The sequence below is a fragment of the Pyxicephalus adspersus genome, chromosome 4 (genome assembly GCF_032062135.1).
Source record: "Pyxicephalus adspersus chromosome 4, UCB_Pads_2.0, whole genome shotgun sequence".
In the NCBI taxonomy this organism is placed as follows: Eukaryota; Metazoa; Chordata; class Amphibia; order Anura; family Pyxicephalidae; genus Pyxicephalus; species Pyxicephalus adspersus.
The window spans coordinates 119,728,877-119,751,665 of record NC_092861.1 but is presented as its reverse complement, the minus strand read 5'-3'; the positions used below and the strand labels follow the sequence as shown (position 1 = coordinate 119,751,665).

Here is a 22,789-nt window from a genome sequence, read left to right as displayed (position 1 = left end):
GGAAATCAAAAATGGGCGTTATCACCAACAAAAAAAATGATAGTTACCTGGTGTCACTGCTGAGCCAGAAAATGAAACCTTTTTGATTCAATTAGCTACTACAGGTGTGCAATTATTGTCATTGCAAAGAATCTTTCACGATCCTATCCAACGACTAATGACTGTACGATGCATGAACGAGCACTGTACATAGAGCATCATTCTGCTCTATAGAGAGGGGAGGGGGAGAATGGAGGAGTGGCACCCCTCTGTGCTCTCTCCCCTTTCACTTCCATTACGATCATCCATCGTCCGTGGATCCACCAGGACGGTCGTTCGGACAATGGACAACGAGCCCTGTACACATGTAAAATTCTCGTCCGATATCCCTGAGCCAATTATCAGTCGAGAACCATTGCAAGTGTGTACCTAGCCTTAGACTTCTCTAGCTGCATACAGTCTTGAATACCAGGTAAGTAGAATTTTCACAGGGAGGTCAGAAAGGGCTGCCTTTGTATTTCTCGCACTACATCTGTACATAATAATACTGAAATTACTGAAATTCTGGAATTATTGAGACACAAATACACAGAAAATGTATTGCAGTAAATAAAGTAATGAACTAATTGAAGTAAATAAGTAATGGACTACGCAATGCTGTTTATCTAAAATAGTACTTTATTGTGTGTAAAAATCCACCAAAGTTTAAATATATGTATGTACACCTGCTTTAATAAATATACTTAATAGGAGAATAAAAACAAAAAATACTGATCTGCTCTGTGGAACCATAACTTTCAAGGCTAAACATTCTTGGTGATACTTGGAGGAAACAAATTCAGAATCCCAATGCTGTCCAATTATAGCTGTAAAATGAAGAAAAAAAAATTGAACAAATCGCAACTTATAAACTCATAATTCAAGATAACCATAGAACATACAGTACATGCTCCTAGAATCTGGGTATATATGAGTCTGAAATGACAAGCCCCGCATCCCATCACAGTGCCATGGAAAGTGACACCGAGTTCCCTAACTCAGCTCATGCCGGTAGCAAATAACAAGCAAACAAAAACCCTCTAATCTATAATAAATAACATTTATGACATTGGTTAGCTCATGCTTATTCTCCTTGCATAATATCCTAACTACATATAGAGCTAAATACCTTTGTGAACTCATCCAATATTGTCACGTAATGACTAAAGCTACATACAAATGTCAATTTCAATGTACAATCAGCTGTATATTTAACTACATGTGTAAGTAATGAACTAATTGAAGTAAATAAGTAATGGACTACGCAATGCTGTTTATCTAAAATAGTACTTTATTGTGTGTAAAAATCCACCAAAGTTTAAATATATGTATGTACACCTGCTTTAATAAATATACTTAATAGGAGAATAAAAACAAAAAATACTGATCTGCTCTGTGGAACCATAACTTTCAAGGCTAAACATTCTTGGTGATACTTGGAGGAAACAAATTCAGAATCCCAATGCTGTCCAATTATAGCTGTAAAATGAAGAAAAAAAAATTGAACAAATAGCAACTTATAAACTCATAATTCAAGATAACCATAGAACATACAGTACATGCTCCTAGAATCTGGGTATATATGAGTCTGAAATGACAAGCCCCGCATCCCATCACAGTGCCATGGAAAGTGACACCGAGTTCCCTAACTCAGCTCATGCCGGTAGCAAATAACAAGCAAACAAAAACCCTCTAATCTATAATAAATAACATTTATGACATTGGTTAGCTCATGCTTATTCTCCTTGCATAATATCCTAACTACATATAGAGCTAAATACCTTTGTGAACTCATCCAATATTGTCACGTAATGACTAAAGCTACATACAAATGTCAATTTCAATGTACAATCAGCTGTATATTTAACTACATGTGTGTTTTTGGATCTGAAGGTGATCCAGAGGTGTTTTTGGATCTAGAGATTGTGCAGATGACTGTAACATGTATGTCTGTGCTTACAAATCTACTTGTACACACACGAATATTTAACAACTGCCACTGCTTCTGGTATGCGTACATGCACCTATGTGGTTGATTTACCTCTCCTCTGAATTAGGGTTTCAAGTTTGTATGATCAGGCAGGTCAATATTGCAGACAAGGATCTCACCTGTCTGATCACTTTCGGTTTCTGGCAAAACAACAGACCTTCACCCCTCCACTTTCCCACATGGCCTAGTATTTGTGTGGGGTTATGTGGGTCTTACCTAGAATATGGAATCCACTTAAAGCAAACCCTACAGTGGTGCTGGCTATGTCAGTTTGCACCAATGAAAAATAAAACATTTATTATATGTATGGAAGCGTCCATCTTGTGTATGGCAATTTACCATGCCATCCACTGCTGACCTTCTCCACCCACATCCCCTCCAACCAGTTTTTCAGTGTGTTGTCTTCTGTGATTGGTTGATGCTGATGTCATAGATATACATCAGGTCTATCACCACAAAACACAGAATAGAGACCCCATTTACCTGTCAATAAGACCCCTCCACAGTATCATCATCATCATCTGTAGAGCCCCTTGTCACTCTAATCCGTTTTGTCATCATACTCTGCAGTCATCCCATAAGTGGAGTGCGTTGTCCCCGATCCACATTGTCATCCCCCTCTGTGGAGTGCATTGTCCCCCAACCCATCTGTGAAGCGTGTTGCCCCCTGATCCGCATTATCCGCATATCCCCTCCCCCACAGACATTCTGTGGAGCGCATTGTCCCCTCCCCCACACACATTCTGTGGAGTGCATTGTCGTCCCCCCCCCACACACATTCTGTGGAGCCCCTGAACCCCCCATATCCCCCTGTAATGTCAGTGCCCCTATCATGTCTCCCCCATATCTATCAATGCGCCCTATATTAAGGGTATGACACCCCAGAATTACCCTGACAGCTTATAATATATAAATCACACAGACACATACCCTTCTCGCTGTGTGAGGAGACTGACAATCCATTTTTCATGCTTTTTAAATGCAGTTTCCCGGGCTAGAAGTTTGATCCGCGAGCCCCGCCCACTTCCGGGTCTCTGTTGCCGTCACTTCCGGGTCCTTGTAGCGGATGGGAGCTAGCCGCTACCAATGTCTACCCGGTCCAAGGTGGTCCTGGGTATCTCGGTGGTGCTGACTGTGGGTACCGTGGTTGGAGTTCATGTGACGCAGAACCTGGAAAGACAGGTCGGTGGGTGATCTATGCTGCGGCTCTTCAGACACTTTACAGGTTAATGGTGAAGGTCAGGCAGTGGTGGTTCTCCTATGATAAGACACATCTTCCTGATTGGAAGCATTGTTGTAGACAACTTCATAAACATTATACTATATATTATACTTATACAGTAACCAATAGCAACCAATCAATATCTGTACTAGTCCTGAGTTCTTATTGATTGCTCTGGGTAATCACACTCCAGTTCTAATTCAGTAAGGATTTCCTAGAGCAGCAATGCATTGCAATGCAAGACCCCCTCATCATCTTATTGCAAACAAAGTTAGCTGCAAAAATATATTGTAAAATAAACAAAAAATAATAATTGGTTCTGACTTCCGAAACTTTTAGAAATTGCAGCCTCAATGCTACCTTAAAAGCTCACATGACTGCACTCTACGATTGCATGAGTGATATTAAAGCGTACCTAAACTCAGAAATTTCTCTTTACATAAAATGGTAGACAACCCTTTTATGTAGTGTAAAAATTCTGTTTGTTTTTTAAGTGCAACACTCTTTTTAAAAAAAAAAAAAAAAAATGCAGCATCGCCCTCAAATTCTCGATCGCCTAGGCGCAGAGCCTCCTCAGCCACCTATGTCACGCATCCCGGGAAGCTCTTGGGTGCTCCTTATGCACAGAAGGAGCCTTTTCATTAGAATAGAAAAATTTGCTGATCTCACGCATGCGCAGTGGGATCAGCAAGTTTTTTTTCCAACTTACATCACCCGACCCAGGCGTGAGATCAGGCGATGTAGGTTGGGGGAAAAAATTTTCTCTTCTAACGAAAGGAAGAAGAAGCGAAGATGGCGGCGCCTAGTACGCTGGCTAGGAGACAGATGCTGAGACAACTCGGGACCTGTTATAAGACACCTCCTGAATGATCCACTGCGCTGCGGGATTGAAGGTAAGTGGATTTCTTTTTGTTTTTTGTTTAGTTCCTCTTTACAAGCTCACACGACTGCATCCCTACAATTGTATGAGGAATATTAATGCATGATTGTGAGTACTCATTTACTATGCAGTGATGAGGAGAGTTAAGGTCCAGGCATTGTAAGCTAGGAACAAGTGTTTTTACTTGATCACAAGGCAGGGTCTGCTTATCATCAAGGCTCATTCCCTATACTACATTACATCATTAAAAGTATTACATTGAAAAAAATATATAGTTGCCCTACCCCTGGTGAATAGACAAGGGTGATCTCGGCAAGATGTTGGGAGTGATGAAGAATTAAACTTTCATGAAAGGATGTTTCTGGTATGTGCTGAAGCTTTAGGTTGTGAGGCTTGGGATACTTCAGTGTTTCCTTTTAGCTGGGTGTACCACCCGGCTGTTTTTGGGTTGTTATTGATAAGTTTGGTCACAATACAGGGGCTGCCACCCACCTACAGCTTCTTCCATACCCAGCTTAAAAAAAGTTCTGGGTTGAACACTGTACTTGGAGTTCTCAGGTTATTTTACCATAAGGAGCATGACAGGGGTAAGGTAAGTATATTTTTAACTTTTTTTTTTTTTACTTGATGTGGTTATGTACTGTGATGTAGGGGCTCTGATGTAGTTAGCAACTCTCACCTTTTAGTGCAATATCAGTCCAACGACTAAGCACTGCACGATGCATGAACGAGTGCTGTACATACAGAACCATTCTGCTCTATGGAGAGGGGAGGGGGAGAATGAAGGAGCAGCACCCTGCATGCACCCCCCCCCCCCCTTCCCTTCCCATCGTCCGTGGATCTGCCATGAGGGTCGTTTGGACGACGGGCGCTGTACACACGCCAGATTTACATCCGATATCAGCCATGAGCCGATTATCATGCGTGAACCATTGGACGTGTGTACGTAGCTTTAGTTACTAGGTTTTGCATTATGTGATGGAAGTAATTTTTTTCCCCCCTATTGCTATAAATTGGAGGATTTCCAGGTTGGCAGAGCCAGCAATAAAAATATGTACTGATAGATAATGCTGTCTGCAGTGTGTCTGAGCTGTTTGGTATTGTCATTTCTTGCAAATTTGCTCCAGGGTAAGCTAGATGAGGATTATTTTATATTAAATGTAATCATTTTTATAATATTATTATTATTGGGAGGAGGAATATCTAGAGGAGGCTGCCCCTATTCATTCTCAATGGGGCTTCCACAGGTAGATGGTACTTGTAATGGTTCACTGGCAAGAAGCCTAATAGATTCTTCCCGCATGACCTTCTGTACTTATATACATAACTGATTTCTTTAAAACCCAGTCAACTGAATTGAAGTATTATTTTATCACATATGAAAAGTATTAATTTAATGTTTTTGCCTTTTTTAGAGACTGCGTGAAGGTGTATTTTACGACCTGGAAAGGCAGAAACGGAAACAAGAAAACCTGCGTCTTCTTAATGAACAGATTGAGTTAACCAAACAGTTGGAATCCGAGCGTCAAAATATTTTAAGTGAAGCATCTAACAAAGCATAACGCCAGAAATGAGAACTGTTGATTCCTATCATTTGTGACTTTTATATACCTCTTTTAGATTGGCCTTGTTCCTTGTGAAAAAAAAGACCTCATGGACACCTAATAAAAGTGCCTAAACTAGAGGAAAGTGTGTACAGTGTGGTCTGTGCTGCCTGATTGTATTCTAAATTAGGGAGCTGCATGTTGGCTTTATATAGAGACTGATTTGTAGTTAAACTAGCTATAAGGCGTTTGTTTTTGTTCCGTTATTTGCTGGTTTAAATCATGGATACATCTGCCCATATCACTCCTATTGATGATGACGCTACCAGGACATCAGCCTCTGAGGGTCTGGAAGAAGGGGAAGTGGAAGGGGAGACTCTGCTACTGGTAGAGTCTGAAGATCAGGCTTCTATAGACTTGTCTCATGATCAGAGTGGAGACTCAATAAACAGCGATGTTGGCGATGAAGTAGACCCACCATGGATGGAAGAAATGCCTTTTCACTGTGACAAGTGTCAGAAATGGATTCCAGCAAGTATGTATTAGTCCCATTCTTTTTGTGTCCTATGCAATCATGTTTGTTGATTCACTTGCTTTAAACAGGGACTAAATGGTACAAATAAACTGCAACCCATCAGGTCGTTTATTGCGGACAGAATAGGCCTTGTCTGATAGACCTGCCTGATTGCAATTTTTATTTACTCTTAACATGTTCCTACTCTGTCACAGGAGCTTTTATCTTCATCCAGTGCTCTGCAGGGTGTTAGGCTATGTACACATGGGCAATAATTGTCATTGAAAAGGATCTTTCACGATTATTTCCAACGACAAATGACTGCACGATGCATGAACGAGCGATGTACATACAGCATCATTCTGCTTTATGGAGAGGTGAGGGGGAGAACGATGGAGTGGCACTCCGCTGTGCTCTCTCCCCCTTCACTTTAATTAAGATCGTTTGTCGTCCATTGTCCGTGGATCTGCCAGAACAGTCATTCGGACGATGGATGACGAGCACTTCGCACGCAAGATTCTCGCCCGATTTAAGCCCTGAGTCAATTATCGGATGAGAACCATTGCACGTGTGTACCTACCCTTAGACTTTTAGCCATCTTGATTGGCCAAGCCAGGAAAATATATTATCGGTGCAAGGTATTGATCAGTCCCGGTGACCCCAGGGCATGCTGGTACATCCAGTATCTTGGTATCCTGTGCCGCTCAATGTACTTTTACAAGTACAAGATTGCAAACAGACAGTACACATGTTTTATGTCCCTTCTGCAATGAAAATCTTGCCTGCTCGCAGTTTTTCTTTGTGGAATTATAGTTCCACTTTAATACTCTAAATCAATTGCTGAGTAAACATGACAAATAGGCAACTAATATTGCAGGAGATGTATAATCCAAATGTAAAATCATAACTAGTTTCCTTAGACCAATATTAAGTAAGTCCATTTTTTTTGTTTTACAATTGGACTATTGTCTTCTATTTTTAATGCACATTAGCAGTTCCAGCAAACATGATTATACTTTTATTCCATGTTTGCAATTTGTATTTAATGCATACGTGGACCTAAATAAAACATAATATGCAGATTACTAGTCCTTGGGTATGGTGGCTGCATTAGTTGAATTTTTTTTAGACATGAAAAGGAATGGAAATGTTTTTTGCAGAATCACTAAATCAAAATAAAGAGAGAAGAGTGAATAAGAACTTGTAAGCTGAAATATATTACATCTTTTTGGTTTAGAGTTCATGCACTGAACCAAATAATTTCTTTAGTTTAGGGTTATACCCACTGCCAGAATATTACTGCTGTGTTACCACTGGGGAGATTTCCTGTGGTACAGGAACAGAATTATTATTTTGTTGGGTATAGTAATCAAACTTTTATTATTAATATTTTTGTTTAACAAAGTAAAAGTTTGAAAACGTTTCATATATTACTGCTTTATTGTATTGCTTCCATTCTGTGCTGAAGTTTGAATATGAATGGAAGTTTCTTTAACAATGAAGTAGTAAAACTTCACTCATTGCATTCTCTTCCCCACTCTCCTAAATTAAAGAAAAAAGATTTTGCTGGTGCTGCACTTTAATTAGATACACCTAAAAAAACATAAGTAAAAAACAAGCAAGACTACAAAAGAGCTTTTTCTGTGACAACAGTATATAAAAAATGTGTTATCACAATCTGTGACATCATTACATTTTATTGCACAACCTTTGTTTCCCTTTAAAGGGTATAAAGGATTTAAAGGGTAATTTTGATTTGAAGTTTATAGAGATCAGCTTTATGTAATAATCTTGTAAATGTGTGTTAAATACCTTGTTCCTTTTTTTAGTTTGTACACAAGGATGACGTTTAATTATTATATCAACAGGTTCTGCTTCCTGCTTAGTATTGCTACAAAGCATTTATCTGATGATTTATTGCAATAAACAGGTGCTTCTTACAAAAAAAAATCTGACTGTTTTTTTTGAACTACTGATTTTTTTCAAGAGTTTAATGTTTTTAGCACTTTTTCCCAGGTAAACTCATTGCACATGTCTTTTTTTTCTATACTACTAAGGATATTATCACTTGTTTTTATTTTCAGGCCAGCTTAGAGGTGACCCACCAAGTCATCTTAAAGGGGACAACTTTTTCAAATTTACATGCAGTGACTGTGCAGAAGACGGAAAAGAGCAGTTTGAACGCTTGAGACTGACGTGGCAGCAGGTAAGTAGATGAGCAGAATATTTAGAATGGGATCTTGAATGTTTATGCATTCATTGCTGTTAGGCTAAATTTATTTATAATTTTATAATGTGAAAAAAAGTCTCTTTGAAATGGATTTAGCATCAAGGCCCTTGTCTCTGAACAGGTGAAGGTTCAAATGCCATTTTCAAATTAAGTGGTAAAGTTAGCTACCAGGAGCACCTAAATCTCTTGATATTGGCCTACTGTAATCCTTCCCCTTATGGGGGGACAGAACTGTAATCCTATCGTCTCCACAGTGTTACTCCTCTTTTAATAGCAGCCGCCTCTAGTTGTGTTCTCGTCAGTGTGCTGTTGCTCATTTATTGTCCAGTTACAGGCTGCGATGGGTCCTAGTTGCTCAGTTGTGGTGTGGTCTGCAGAGAGGCTTCTAAAGGCAGGAGTTTGCTGGATGAATGGCTCCTAGGAGTTGTCCAGCAGCGAAGTGCAATCGTTTTATATGCTTGTATTATCCTAAAACACCAGAACTGCTCACACTGACAAGAAATTAGGTCTGCCACAGCATGGACCTTGTCAAACTGTAGACACAAGGCACTTTATTCTTCCAACTAATAGCCATTATGGTAAGTTTATTGGAGTATACTATATTGCAGTATTGTAGACAGGTTTTGGGTACAGATTTAATTTGGCCTGGTGACTTCCAGAATCATTTGACTAGCTCCTGAATTCTGGATAAAATATTCTTCCTCATTTACTATATAATTGTATTCTATTTTAAGATCATCCAGTTAATCTAAGTGGTTTTTTTTCTTATGCATGTTTCCAAAATCACACATACTGATGGTAATTTAGCAAAAATATGATCAGCACTAATATTGGTCCTTATTATATATATCATATTACAGGTGGTTATGCTGGCTATGTACAATCTGTCTCTGGAAGGGTCCGGTCGTCAGGGTTATTTTAGATGGAAGGAAGACATCTGCTCTTTCATAGAGAAGCACTGGACTTTTTTGCTAGGGAGCAGGTAAAGATCTAAAAAGTATTCCCTTCTCTAAATGCAAGGGACCACACTTCTTAAAATTAATTTATTTTTCATATATAAAAAAAATGATGTTGTATCCATAGCTTCCGATTATTTTTTATATGTTAAAATGGACTCTTCTAGAAAGTCTTTTTAATTAGCACCAACAGTATAAGTAATAATAAAAAAAAATGTATGTTTTAAAATTAAAAACCTTCCTCCAGCTTCACTTAAGTGACTGTATACTGATCATCCCTTATCACATTGCACTGATGGAAGTTTTAATCAGACAAAGGGAGCTGGAAAGCCTTTTCTGCCGTGCAGTCTCTGTTGCTAAATCATAATTCTTTGTGATTCCTTTTTCCTGTATTGGATGAAATATTGTATTATATAACAACGGGATATAGGTATTAAAAACAATATTCTAACTAATAATGGGGTCACTATTCACGAACAGAAACAACTATTTTTAGCGAGTCACATGTGTAGATCAAGAAATAATTTTAACTAACACACATACATGCTATTGTGATGTTGGACATTATGTTCATGAAGATAAAAAAAGTCCACTTAAAATAAAACCAACCCCAAATCATGCTTAATTTATTAGTGTGTGAGTTTGTGAATATTGTTTCTTGCTTTACTAGTATACCAGCACGTGTTGATGATGTGTTAGAATGTGCACTAGAGACCTTTCCATGTGTTTGTTTTCTAGAAAGAAGACTTCCACCTGGTGGAGCACTGTTGCAGGTTGTTTGTCTGTGGGTAGTCCAATGTTCTTCCGATCTGGAGCTCAAGAGTTTGGGGAGCCAGGGTGGTGGAAGCTAGTTCACAACAAGCCTCCAACCATGAGACCTGAGGGTGAGATGTTATCTTTTACTTCCCAGGAATTAGAAGGTATGGTGGACACTAAAGTGTCAATGTCATTTAGGTAAGCTGGAGACTGTAACTTTATGGAGAAAACCAAAATTCGACCTGGCAATTGCCAAGCCTGCACTTTGAGTTTGTTGTATAATTCCATTCATTATGTGATGCTAATAGTGTAAAAATCGGTCAGTTCAAATTGAATACATGTTAAATTAGGTTTGGAATAGATTCATACATTTGCAGTGTTTGTCCATGAAAATTATTCTCAACTAACATTTTAAATGTTCATCAAAGGCATTTAGAATATTTGCCGTGAAACACATTTTTTAGTTTAGCTACCCAAAAATCAGTGCATTATAGTGACAGTGTCCCATATAAAGCTGAACCCCTTGCAAAAAGCTAAGTACAGAGATGAAATACATATAAGAGCTGTTGTACAAAGGTCTTTTATTTCTCTCTCTCTAGTTCTGAGATTTACACAGCTCTGCCACACACAGCAGCTTTATCTAGTGGGGCAGAAGACTTAATTTTACCTTCCTAATGTTAAGTAACAAAGGCAGGTCTTGTCCCTCCCCTTGCCTGTGGTTAGACAGTAACAGAAAATAAGGAGCATGTTGAAGACCTCATCTCTATGTAATTCTGCATTCTCCATCCATCCGCATTCTTTTTGTTGGCACATGAACACCCCAGCACAACTATCTGGTTCCTTGTGCTACTTCTCTCGTTTCAGTCTGAGTTTAGCTGTAAAAGTAGGTTATAAAAGGCTGATATCAAGACAAATTGAGGTACTTACACTGTTTGCAATTAGGAAACATATTACATGATCTATTAATGTATACAGAGCCACCCTAACCTGTCTTTTAAATCTGCCAATAGTTTAGAAAGAACTAAATGCTTTATATATTATTTACACATGATTAACAAATGTGTCATAGGTGTTTTGTGTTTTTTTACTTCAGTTCCTGGCAAGACTAACCTGGATCCAGTGATCACGGTGGAAGGCTTACGAAAGAGATCTAGAGGAAACGCAGTGGAGTCGGCTATAGAGCTTAAAGAAAAGCGCTTGCGTACACAAGAAGCAAAGGATATCAGAAAAGCACAGAAAGAGTCCAGCAGCTTCGGTGATCGAAGCACAACATCTACTCCTGTGAAGTTTTCAAGCCGCAACCGCAGGCCAGATATTGTGCTAGAGAAAGGAGAAGTAATAGACTTCTCATCTATGAGCTCCTCGGATCGGACACCCATGACTAGTCCCTCTCCTTCTCCTTCCCTGGACTTTTCTGCTCCAGGGACACCAGCGTCTCACTCTGCTACTCCCAGCCTCCTTTCAGAAGCTGATCTGATCCCTGATGTCATGCCTCCGCAAGCATTGTTTCATGGTAATTGCTTCTGATATGGTTTTATTGAAGGTAGCATTTCTAAACACATTAGTAAACTACGTAAAGAAAACAGATCAGAAGCTGAGGAGTTCCCCAGTGACACAGAATCAGTTCATCAATATGATGGTAACTCTAAAATTGGGAACTATTTGAGAACAGTGGAATAAAAAAAGATTTTGCCTACAGCAGATGCAGTTACCCTGCTTCTTTTCAGATGCCCTAAAACTGTAAGTCCTGTCATAACATTTTAGACTTTCCTCACAACCTCTGCCATTTTTATGTCCCTAAATGATACAGTTCATTACAATGGTAAGCCTTTCTTTAGATCTAAGCCCTAACTGGATAATAGTTGACATATTAAACAATGGGTTCCCCATTTATAAAGTGGTGAATATGACATTCACCAAACATTCTCTGGTGGAGAATTTTCCAGGTCCATGTGTAGTTATTGATTCTCCACCAAAGAATCCTTGGTGAATGTGTAGGTTCATTTCCCCATACATGTACTTTACATTTCTCTTCTCTATGAGCAGTGACATTTGTGTGAACCTTGTAAATGAGAACAGAAAGGAGAGATTTTGCTTTCTAACCATGTGGGCAGAAACCTTGTGTGTTTCTGACTTATGCATGCCTATGTTATTATTACCTCCATATGTCTGCAATTTTGATAGCTAACAGTTAATCTACTTCATTTTGCCATTCCTGGTCCCACCTCACCATCATCATGCTAGTGACACTTTCAAATAAAACCTTTCTGTATTTGTATTGCCTCATTTAAATGTCATCATTGGATTTCTGTGCAGTGCAGGTTAATTATAGTATATATTATAATTATAGTTATGAGTTATATCTTCCGGCAAACATGAAGCACCCTGTCTCAGTACTAAAAAGACCCTTTTTAGTAAGTAAGCAATGAGCTGGCTCTTTGCAGGAGTTATGCAAATATCACAATGCAATGATCAGTGGTTGTTAGTCTAGAAGGGTGTTCAATTACTGCATTTACTTTCAAACTACTGTAGGTAATGCCTTTCTGTAAAGCTGACCCTCAATGATTGAAAGAACTGTATTAAAATTAAAATAGTGGATCAGGGACTGTAAGGCTGGGCAGGAAAGGACTATAGGGTGCTGTATGGTCTTACCATGTACAGTAGTCAATTGTTGTATAGAAGAGCCAACATAACTGTGCAAGATTGAAGGTAAGGCTGTAGTTTAGTGTGTCATCTTTAAAGAGAGGCCCTGTTACAGCGCAAAGTGCTTGAGCCAACGAACATCCCAGCCTCCCAGCAATGTATACTCACCAATTCACATTTCCTTGCCGTCTCCTTCATTCATTGCTCCTGGTTATTAGAAGCACCTGATCTCCCACATGAGACAAAACTCAGGCCTGAGTTGCTAGTCCTAGGTTCCCCTTTAGGCTCTGATGCTGTTGTAGCAGAGCGGAATGCACAGTGTTGTTCATGTGTGTGTTTGTGGCTCTTTTATAGATGATGAAGAAATGGATACTGATGGTGTCATTGATCCTGGGATTGAATACATTCCTTCTCCAAATGCTACTCATTCTACTCCTATAAGTCGAAAGAACTACAAGCCATCTGTCCATGTGAAGCAAGAAATAGAGAGTGAGGAGGAGAAAATGGAACGGTTAGAGGGTGAATTGCCTGAAGGTCCATCCATTGAGAGAATTCGGGACAAAAGGAGACCTCAGCCAATTGAGAGAGAGAGAAGTAGAGGCACTCAGTACCATGCTATAAACTTGTATGAGGAAAAACTGCTGTTAAAACGCCTTGAGTCTTGTCCTAATGCTGTAGCTGTAACTCCAGAGGCCAGAAGACTCAGACAGAAACTGCTGGTTCGTAAGGCCAAGCGGGAAAGGGGACTGCCTATTTTCAACCTGGACCAGGCAGTAAACGCAGCTCTGTCATTGGTTGGAGGAGTATATGGAGCTAGAGAAGGCTCTATTTCTAGACCTTTAACTTCTGGTCCAGAGTACACGAGAACAAGCAAAGACATGAGAATATTGGATAGATTTCAAGTAAGTTCCCTTCAGGTCATGTTAAAGTTTTAAAACCAATCACAGTTTGGCTGTTCACAGGATCTTATGTGAAATGTAAGCTGAATAGATTTGCTGCTTTAAACTTGTCTGTAGCCAGAAAAGGTGTTAATCTAATAAAAAGCGTGGAAGACAAGAGGATCTGAAGCTGTTTACAGATGCTCTGGTATTGTCAATCGAATTGTTTCAGGTAAAAGTTTTGTGAGTGATCCCTGTATAGATATTGCTTGACTATTGTTTTGTGTCAGGGCAAGCGGACAAGCAGGAGGTGTTCCACTGCCAGTACTACAAGAGTTCCCACCAGTGGCAGGTCATTAGAGATGTGGCACAGCCGGTTGCTAAATAATGTCAAGGGACACCTGTACCGGTGCTAGATTTTCACATGAAACAATCAAGATCATCTTCCAAGAAAAGAAAATCTATAGGAATGTTTAGGGTGGTCATATGATGCAGGTACATAGACCATCCCTTTAAGACTTCTACCCAAATATTTAGGCTGGTGTTTATTCAGGCACTATAAAGAAGACTCACCTCTGTGCCCCTGGTTCTAGAACTTACAATTTTAAATGTCCCTTCACTGCTTCTGCTAGCATTCTGCTTTGGGTTACTTAATTATTTATTTATTTTTTAATTCAACAAAGGAAAAATCAATAACTAAAATCCCTGCAGAGGATCCAGAGGAGAGCAACAAATGTGAACTGTGCTTCATTTTGGCCTTACCAGGAAAAAAAGATAATCATAATTCTGCAATAATATATTCATCATAGGTATAATTTTAGGGCCTCATTCACTCCTTAAAAGCAAGTAGATTTGTTTATGATGCCATAGAAAATATTAGCATATATATGTGGTTGTGAAGCCAGCCCAAGTGAACAGCTGTCTACTGAATTTTGGTATAGATCATTTTTGGTGATTGTGACACACAGGCAGGGGGGCTATTGGATGATGGTGCTAGTCATCTAGTAGGAGGATTCTACTTAATTATTGCTCTAATTAATTTGTGTCTATTTTGTCACTAATAGTGTGCCGTACCAGTGAGAAGATTACAATATTCCACTACAAGTTTTTTGTGTCGTCTTGGTGTAGCTGATGACAAACAAGCTGACCTAAGCATAGTGAGTCCATACACTGCTCGGGTTCTAAAGCCATATATAAGGTAAGCTCTCAGAAACTTTATCCCTATTGACCCACAGTAGTATCAGCTTAATACGTAACCACCTGCAAGAGCTAAACCCTGTTAGCATTACCAGATTTTCTTGGGATCCTCTTCCCCCAAGGATCTTACTGATCATTACTGTCTGTCAAACAGACAGAGTTTCTGTCAAAATGCATCTGTTCCTATGTATTGCCTGTCTGTTAAAATTTTAGCATATGTAGCGGAGTGAACGGAGTGAATTTATGTAATAATTAATGAACTCCTGTGAATGATCAGGAGTTAATTCATCCCACTTAGAAAAAACCCAGAAGAAGACCCGTCAAAGATGGCGGCACCAGCAAGGAAGCACTCAAATGTAGCATCATGGGAGTTTAGGTTAAGGAAATTACATTAAAAATACATTTTGTGTTTTTTTGTTTTGTTTTTTTTAATATTTCTGCAAGAATGAAGCATTAAAGTGTAGGTAAAGGTAAGACTATTTTTAAGTTTTGGACGGCGATGAACTCTTTGTTGGTTTCTTTCTTTAACTCTCTATATTTGCTCTAGTTACTATTGTCATATGTTTATGCGTTTACAGGATAAAAAATAAAGGGAAATCTCCTCAATGGTAGAAATACTTGATGGGTTGTTAATCATTTTCACACTTTATACTATCAGATTCTTATGGCTGTTCTGGTGGCAGCCAAGGTATTGCCATGAGCTGCATTTACATACCCCAACCTGTTCTTTTTTTAAAGTATTTTTTTCAAATTTTCTCCTGTGTCTGGAGGGATCGTAATGATGACTGGTTCCCTGGTGGGTTTTTCAAAGTATTATGTGGCAAATTAATGCAGAGGGAAACGGGAAGGTTCTCTATCCCTCCCCATTATATAATGGAAAATGTATTTTCCATTCAAACATTAATTAATTTGAATTAGTTGAATTCAATTTTCAGAACCCAGGGACTGCTTACCACTTATTGTCTATGGAAAGCAATGCAGCAACATATTTTTAGAGAATGTTTGCATGCCAATACCTCTGGCCAATCCTAATAAAATTAGTCAGTTCAATAAATGCTGATTTTGTTTAGTTGTTAGTAAACTAGTGACTATACCCCCCTTTGTCCAGTAAGGCACGCACTGTAACTCTCAGCAACCATTTTTTTTTTACCAATTACAAATTTAATTGACTGAATTTTGGTTGCTATGCTTCTTTGCACTTCAACTTTACTCTTTGCATTGCCTTAATGAATAGGCTTGCCTGTATTTCCTTGATCAGGACAGACATCACTCTGTGTAAAAGGCACTTTTGTAAAAATAACACCATAAACATATCGCTACTTCCAAATAAAACTGCTTTTATTTGCCTGTTTCGTACTCGGTAATGTTTTTTTTCCCCTGAAATGTAATAAAATTTATGACATGTTGTAGTTTATATTTCCTTATAAACAGACGTGCCTGCTACGTGGTGTTTAGCGGAAGATCTCACTGCTTAATGGCTTTAATCTTAGCAGCAAGTCGTTTCAGAATTGACTTTCTATCTTTATTGTCTAGGGAAGAATACGTTTTTAGGGCTGTACCGTATAACAACCATCCGGAAATCTTATCTTATTTTCTTTGTTATTGTGGCTTCAGTATTCTAAAAGCCAATTGGCTGCTGCAGATTACTGTGAATTTGCAGTCATTGCCCTTTTTACCACTTACTTGCGTAAGTTTAATTGTACACAGAAGTTATTTGGTAGGTATGGGTAAGTTAATCTAGTTTACGTGTCCTAAGGAATGATTATTGTGCTTGTGTATCAAATTCAATAGTTTGTTTGTTTCTGTAGTCCAGATTGCAAAACAAAGATATTTTTAGTTGCTGTAGATAAAACACTAAATAATGAATCTAATTTTGGCAACAGTCCGTTACTGTCTAGTCATATAATATTGATATCATGTGCGCTTGCTGTCTGTTACAGCATTATAAAGATGTTTTACAAGCGATTCTATTGCAGCAACACACACAAGAACTAAAGCAGTGTACTAAAAAGCGTACCAGCCATTTGCAGTGTTTTCTGATACAGGACGCCAGCAATATTTGCTCATTACATATATATAGTGTAGAATCTAAATGGTAATTGTGCTTTTCTGTTCGTCTCATCTAAAGTCTGTTTGTCCCGTCCTGTTCTCTCAGCACCTGCTTACCTAAATATGAATAGCACTTGTATGACAAGAAAGGAGAATGGATAATCTTCAGGTTTGTATTTGAGACTAAAGCTGCGTACACACTTGCAATTTTTGTTGTTGGAAAGGATCTTTCACGATCCTTTCCAACGACAAGGGGCTGCAAGATGCATGAACGATGCTGTACATACAGCACCGTTCATGCTCTATGGAGAGGGGAGGGGGGAGAGCGACGGAGCGGCACCCTGCTGCGCGCTCTCCCCTTCCCTTTCATTACGATCGGCTGTCGTCCATCGTCCGTGGATCCGGCAGGTCGGTCGTCCGGACGATGGACGACACCGACTGTACACACAGAAGATTTTCGCCCGATAATTGGCCGATGCCGATTATCGGGCGATAAAAATCTGCCGTGTGTACGTAGCTTTAGACTGGCCATCCACAGGTTGATTTTACTGTTCGATCGCGCAGACTATTTAGTAATTTTATACAGTTGACCATATGTTTTGATCTTCTTTTTTTCTGAATTAGATCGACCAAAAACAACTTCATATCTTACATGGGATTAAAAGAAAATAAGTCAAATGGATAAAAAACAGTGTTTCTTTACCAGTGTACCAAGAAACCCTAGGGCTTCTCTAGAGGTTGAGGTTCCTAGATTGGTAGGCAGTTTGTGCCTCTAAGGTCGGAATAAGTGATCTTTTTGGCTATCTGCAAGGATTGACATTCTTCCCATTGGACAGCAATGTAGGTAGCATTCTTCCCACTGACCACCACACTAATTTACTGTGTGTTGTGGATGTAGTAACTATAGCAGACGTTCCCTGATTTATTTTAAGGTTTCCTCCATGTTAAAAAGGATCTAAAGTTTTTTTTAGGACCTTTCGATGGCTTTCTGTTTGAATGAACTTTGCAATGTGTGCACATATTTAATCAACAATAACTGAGAGATTGATTGAGAAAAAAATATGATTAATTTGCATTTTGATTGATTACAAGAAATAAGGTATAAAATGTGCAAAACTGTTAAATGATTGCCATGTGTCATAGTGCGATTTATTGATTTATATTTACTACTACTACTAGATTGTAAGCTCTTCGGGGCAGGGTCCTCTCCTCCTGTATCACTGTCTGTATTAGTCTGTCATTTGCAATCCCTATTTAATGTACAGCGCTGCGTAATATGTTGGCGCTATATAAATCCTGTTTATTATTAATAATAATAATAATATTTGACAGTTGACATTTGTATTGAACTAGTTCATTAAATTCCAAATGGATCAAATTAAAGTAAATAATGTTTGGGTAATCTAAATCCTGGAAATATCAAACACAAGCAAGTAAAATCTCATCAGCAATGTGTTTACTATAGAATGTGGGGTATGTGTACTCTGAAATCTGTTATTGTTTCCTTTAACGGGTTGCTGGTAATAAATCGTGCATAGAAGCAGGAGCAAAGTGTCTTTAGTGTCTCAGAACAATCAGTGAGATTCCAGCTATGGTTTCTGTGACAAAGGTTAGAAAATAAAAATAATCTCTGCTTTCTATTCAATCTTGCTCTTTTCCTTTTCACCAGTTTTATATACCATTAGCTTGTCCTATTGATAAAAAAAGTACATTTCCTTTCACAAATGAGATTGTTTCTGCATTATTCCCGAAAGATGAAAATGAGTATTAATTTGCTTGTTGTCAGAGACAATTGGAGATATGATAAAACCCAACTAAACCCAAATTATAAACAGAACTTGCTTTCTTTATTTGAATATCCTGGCCTGTATGTGGTCCTTTTGAACTGGAACTGTACAGCTCTGGTATAGAAGCAAACAGATGAAGAGAATACCTGTTTCTTTATCAGATATGCTTGCACATTCCATTACAGCTATTTCATCTTATCTTTTGATTCAGCTAGTAAACCATGTGCGACCTCATGCTGGGGGGCCATGTGTGTCCATATGGCACCCAAAGTTGGAACAATAAATACAAAATGACATGTTCCAGCATACTAGTATAGTACCAAAGAAACTATGTGTCTACAACTACAAAAGTAAAACCCCACTAATCAAAAGGATTGCTTTGAGAATTTTCATTTTTCATTTTTGTTTACTATTTTAGATGTCAAAAATCTTACCTAATAGGTCATTGTGCTTTTTATTTCTAGGCGTGACTATGAGACCAGACCTTACCGGCTGCAGTTGTTGTCTCAAATCCGAGCATATGCACATAGAAATGATCCTGACTGGGTACCAGAACCGGAATCTCCCATTGACTATTGCTATGTCCGTCCGGGCCACATCCCCACCATTAACTCTATATGTCAGCAATTCTTCTGGCCAGGTAAAAGGTGGATTCATACAGAAAAAATATTGTGGCAGGGTGATGCTGGCATGTATAGTTGAAGTATTTGCTGGTATGAAAAAGTTTGCTAGAAAGTTATGCTGTACAATAATTTTAGTATTGAGCATAGATAAACTTAAAGAGGCTTTGCAGGGGATCCATATATTAATACAGAGAATAACGGTCTGTATTGTGAACCCGATAGAGTACTGACCGAAATGACTGCTCACATTCACTTTAGGCTGTTACCCCTTTAGCCAATATAATTCATGTACAGGTGAGAAAGGAAGGGTTTTCTGTTCTACTTGACAGGTCTGTTGTAAAGATTAGCACCCACATTATAACATCACATAGCCTGTGGGGGTCACACCATAGAAGACACCAGACTTATAAATAAAAAGCAATGTGCTTATTTTTGTCTATTATCAATTTAATAATAAGGTGATATTCATTTTTCCTATGTCCAGGGATTGATGTCTCTGAATGTCTCCAGTATCCGGATTTTAGTGTGGTGGTTCTGTACAAGAAGGTCATTGTTGCCTTTGGCTTCATGGTGCCTGACGTGAAGTATAATGAGGCGTACATTTCATTTCTGTTTGTCCATCCAGAGTGGAGACGGGCTGGAATTGCCACTTTTATGATTTACCATCTTATTCAGGTAACCAACAATTTCATAGACCCCCTACATGTATCATGTCATTTTTTGTGTCCTGTTTTAATGGAAAGAGCAATTTTATTAGCCTAAACTAAATTATACGTGCTCTCCAGTAATTGGATATATGTGGGCAGGAAATCCTATATTTATAAATTATATATATATATATATATATATATATATATATATATATTTTTTATTTTTTTTTCCTTTATTATGTGCTGCAGAATCTCCTGACCTTAGAAGACAGTCATTTTTCCTTGTCTGGGCAGTTGAAAATATCTTTTAGGTAGTCTGATTCACCAGCAAAATAAACTTACCCACCTACATTCTATCATTGCCTCTAAGCTGCAAAGGTCTATGTACGATAGGTTTAGGTGTAAGAGAGCTTTAGGCTGCTTTGGGACACATTCGGAAGGTCTTAGGTTTTCTTTACCTAAACGCTTTGCTCCATTGCAACAGCAGATCAAGAAAACTTTAGCAGAGCTAGAAAGTGGCAAAGAGCATTGCTGGTGAGTATACCTTTCTGGAGTGTGCAGGCTGCCAGCAAAGTGATCTGACTGTGCAATGTAACAGTGCATGTTTAAGGTTGAATACATTCCTAAATACACAATCTAGACATTTCATATCTTGCAAATATGGAAGTCTGTAGATATTGTGGACTGTGACTGAACCTGAATATGTTCTGTGCCATGACCAATTTTTTACAGCAAGAGAATGTTTCCCCTTTTCAAGCAACTAGTTTGATGTAATAGTCCTTCTTATTGAAATTATCATCACCTTTTTACAAAAAAATAAACAAAAAAAATAATGTTAAATAAACTTTTAGTAAAACAACCTCTGCAAATGCTGGCCTTGTAAAAATGCGAATTGCTTGACTGTCCTTCTCTTTATCACTTTGGAGTCACTGACTAGTACAAATATGAAGCCACTGAAGGGAAACTCCTGATTTTCATAGTTGGCCCAGGTCAGTGAAATTAGGTGGTCCCCATAAAAGCCAGGCAACCAGAATTGAGAGAACAACAAAAGAAGCCTACACATTTCTCACATATCACATTTCATTCAAGCTGGATTCACACTTTTCTTTGACCCGTTTTAAACAACATGGGGTGATAAGTGGTATGCATATCCATTTGGTGCAGTGCCATTATATCTGGATGACATCACAATGCACCTGCACTGCAGCACATAACAATACATACATGACTGTGCGTTATGCTGTGTTGCAATGCTAAAATTATGAAACAACCTTTTTTTTCTTAATTGGGCAACACTAGACAGACATGCATGAACCTTTAAAATGTCTTGAGAGAAATGTGGGGCTGCTGTTGCAGTTCCCTTGAAAATGCTAGATGCTTGGCTGTGTCTAACTTCAGTATGTGTAGTCTCAGTCCTAAAAAAAAAAAGCATGTTGTAAACGAATGTTAGAACCTATACACCTGTCCTTGGACAGTGATTCATACTGCAATAAAGTCAAAGCATCAGAATGACAACCAGGAGATTATTATTCTCAGTAATGGCAGCCCCCATTAATTTATTATGATGAAGTCCTTTTAAAGTGGATTCTTTTAATATTGATTTAATTAGAAAAATGTTCCATAAGAGAGTTGTGGAGGAACAGGGCTGAAATATGCTGTGTATGAGTCTTTCCTTTATAAATAAGATTTTCGTTGAACTATATGTGATTAGTGAGTACTGTGCATTCTCCTACCTGTGTATTTCTGCACTCTGGGCTCATTTCTCATGGTGTTTTTTGTTTAATCAACTCTTTTTGACAGACCTGTATGGGGAAGGACGTTACTCTACATGTGTCTGCAAACAATCCTGCAATGCTGCTCTACCAGAAGTTTGGATTCAAGACAGAAGAGTACATCCTTGATTTCTATGACAAATATTACGCCATAGACAGCACAGAGTGCAAACATGCCTTCTTCCTTCGTCTGCGAAGGTGATGATGCATCAATGACCAATATGAACTCCTTTTTTTTTACTTCCTTTTTAAAACAACAACCTGTCCAAACAATAGTTGGAAATAACTGCTCATTTTATTTTTCTAGAGAAGTATGGCCATTGTAAAATGTGTAAAAAAATGCCCTTTTTTATAAAACCCACAAGTGTTGGATTGTGGGAAATGGTTTTGATGGAACAGTGTGACGATTTGATGTATTTTCATGAACTACCTCTATGTAGTCACATGTACATGGAAAACTGTAGGCTATGGATATCCATGTGGCAATGACAAAGCTTTCACAACACAATAATGGATTGTGAAGAATGTTAAGTAGACCTGAACCTAAGAGGAGAACCTTTGCTGTAGGGAACATTTAAAAAAGTGGATTGTGCCAGTACCCTTATACCTTTTGTCTAGAATTCCTACTAAATAATAGCAGTGCACTGGTTTATAAGTGTGTCTACAACCACTTATCTGTAGACAAACCATAAGAGATGTGAGATTCTGCTGACTGATTGATAGTCTCGGGACTGAATGGCTCAACATATTGTCCCTCCCCTCTCCTATTCAGAGAGTTGCTGTTTAGGTGTTTACAGAAAGCTGTATCATGATATTTACAGTAGTTGTATTTAAAATACACATACATGAATAATTTTTGTTAATAAATACAAAACTACATTTATTGTTTTTGGTTTTTTTTCCTATGTGCACCTAAAGTTTAGGCCTAAGGTCTCAGAAGTACATGTCATTCAAATATTAGATGATTATTTTTTTAAATATACAGTTGTGTATATATAATACCAGTGTGATTTAAAAAAAATAAAAGTTCAATGTTCCCAATGCATTTGTGTGTATAGAAATAAAAGCCATAAAATATTA

At 38.3% G+C, this 22,789-nt stretch overlaps 2 protein-coding genes across 2 annotated transcripts; both read left to right on the top strand.

Moving 5' to 3' along the window:
* Window positions 1-3,029: 3,029 nt before the first annotated feature.
* Window positions 3,030-5,799, top strand: PET117 (PET117 cytochrome c oxidase chaperone). The gene is made up of 2 exons (XM_072409464.1): window positions 3,030-3,190; window positions 5,526-5,799. Exons 1-2 carry the CDS (start codon window positions 3,095-3,097, stop codon window positions 5,670-5,672), a joined length of 243 nt encoding a protein of 80 aa, XP_072265565.1. The 5' UTR covers window positions 3,030-3,094; the 3' UTR covers window positions 5,673-5,799.
* A 125-nt stretch (window positions 5,800-5,924) lies between these two features.
* Window positions 5,925-22,588, top strand: KAT14 (lysine acetyltransferase 14). Its single transcript, XM_072409463.1, has 10 exons — window positions 5,925-6,189; window positions 8,253-8,374; window positions 9,259-9,380; window positions 10,093-10,238; window positions 11,204-11,623; window positions 13,108-13,655; window positions 14,696-14,829; window positions 19,129-19,304; window positions 19,772-19,962; window positions 21,738-22,588. The coding sequence occupies exons 1-10, from the start codon at window positions 5,937-5,939 to the stop codon at window positions 21,909-21,911; spliced, it is 2,286 nt and encodes a 761-aa protein (XP_072265564.1). The 5' UTR covers window positions 5,925-5,936; the 3' UTR covers window positions 21,912-22,588.
* Window positions 22,589-22,789: the final 201 nt, after the last annotated feature.

What these genes read in the sequence shown, in the direction of transcription:
- PET117 (XM_072409464.1), top strand. Translation starts at nt 3,095, where the DNA reads ATGTCTACCCGGTCCAAGGTGGTCCTGGGTATCTCGGTGGTGCTGACT. An exon ending in CGCAGAACCTGGAAAGACAG is followed by an intron (nt 3,191 to 5,525) that starts GTCGGTGGGTGA and finishes TGCCTTTTTTAG; the next exon opens with AGACTGCGTGAAGGTGTATT.
- KAT14 (XM_072409463.1), top strand. Translation starts at nt 5,937, where the DNA reads ATGGATACATCTGCCCATATCACTCCTATTGATGATGACGCTACCAGG. An exon ending in ACTTTTTTGCTAGGGAGCAG is followed by an intron (nt 9,381 to 10,092) that starts GTAAAGATCTAA and finishes TTTGTTTTCTAG; the next exon opens with AAAGAAGACTTCCACCTGGT. An exon ending in TCCGCAAGCATTGTTTCATG is followed by an intron (nt 11,624 to 13,107) that starts GTAATTGCTTCT and finishes GCTCTTTTATAG; the next exon opens with ATGATGAAGAAATGGATACT.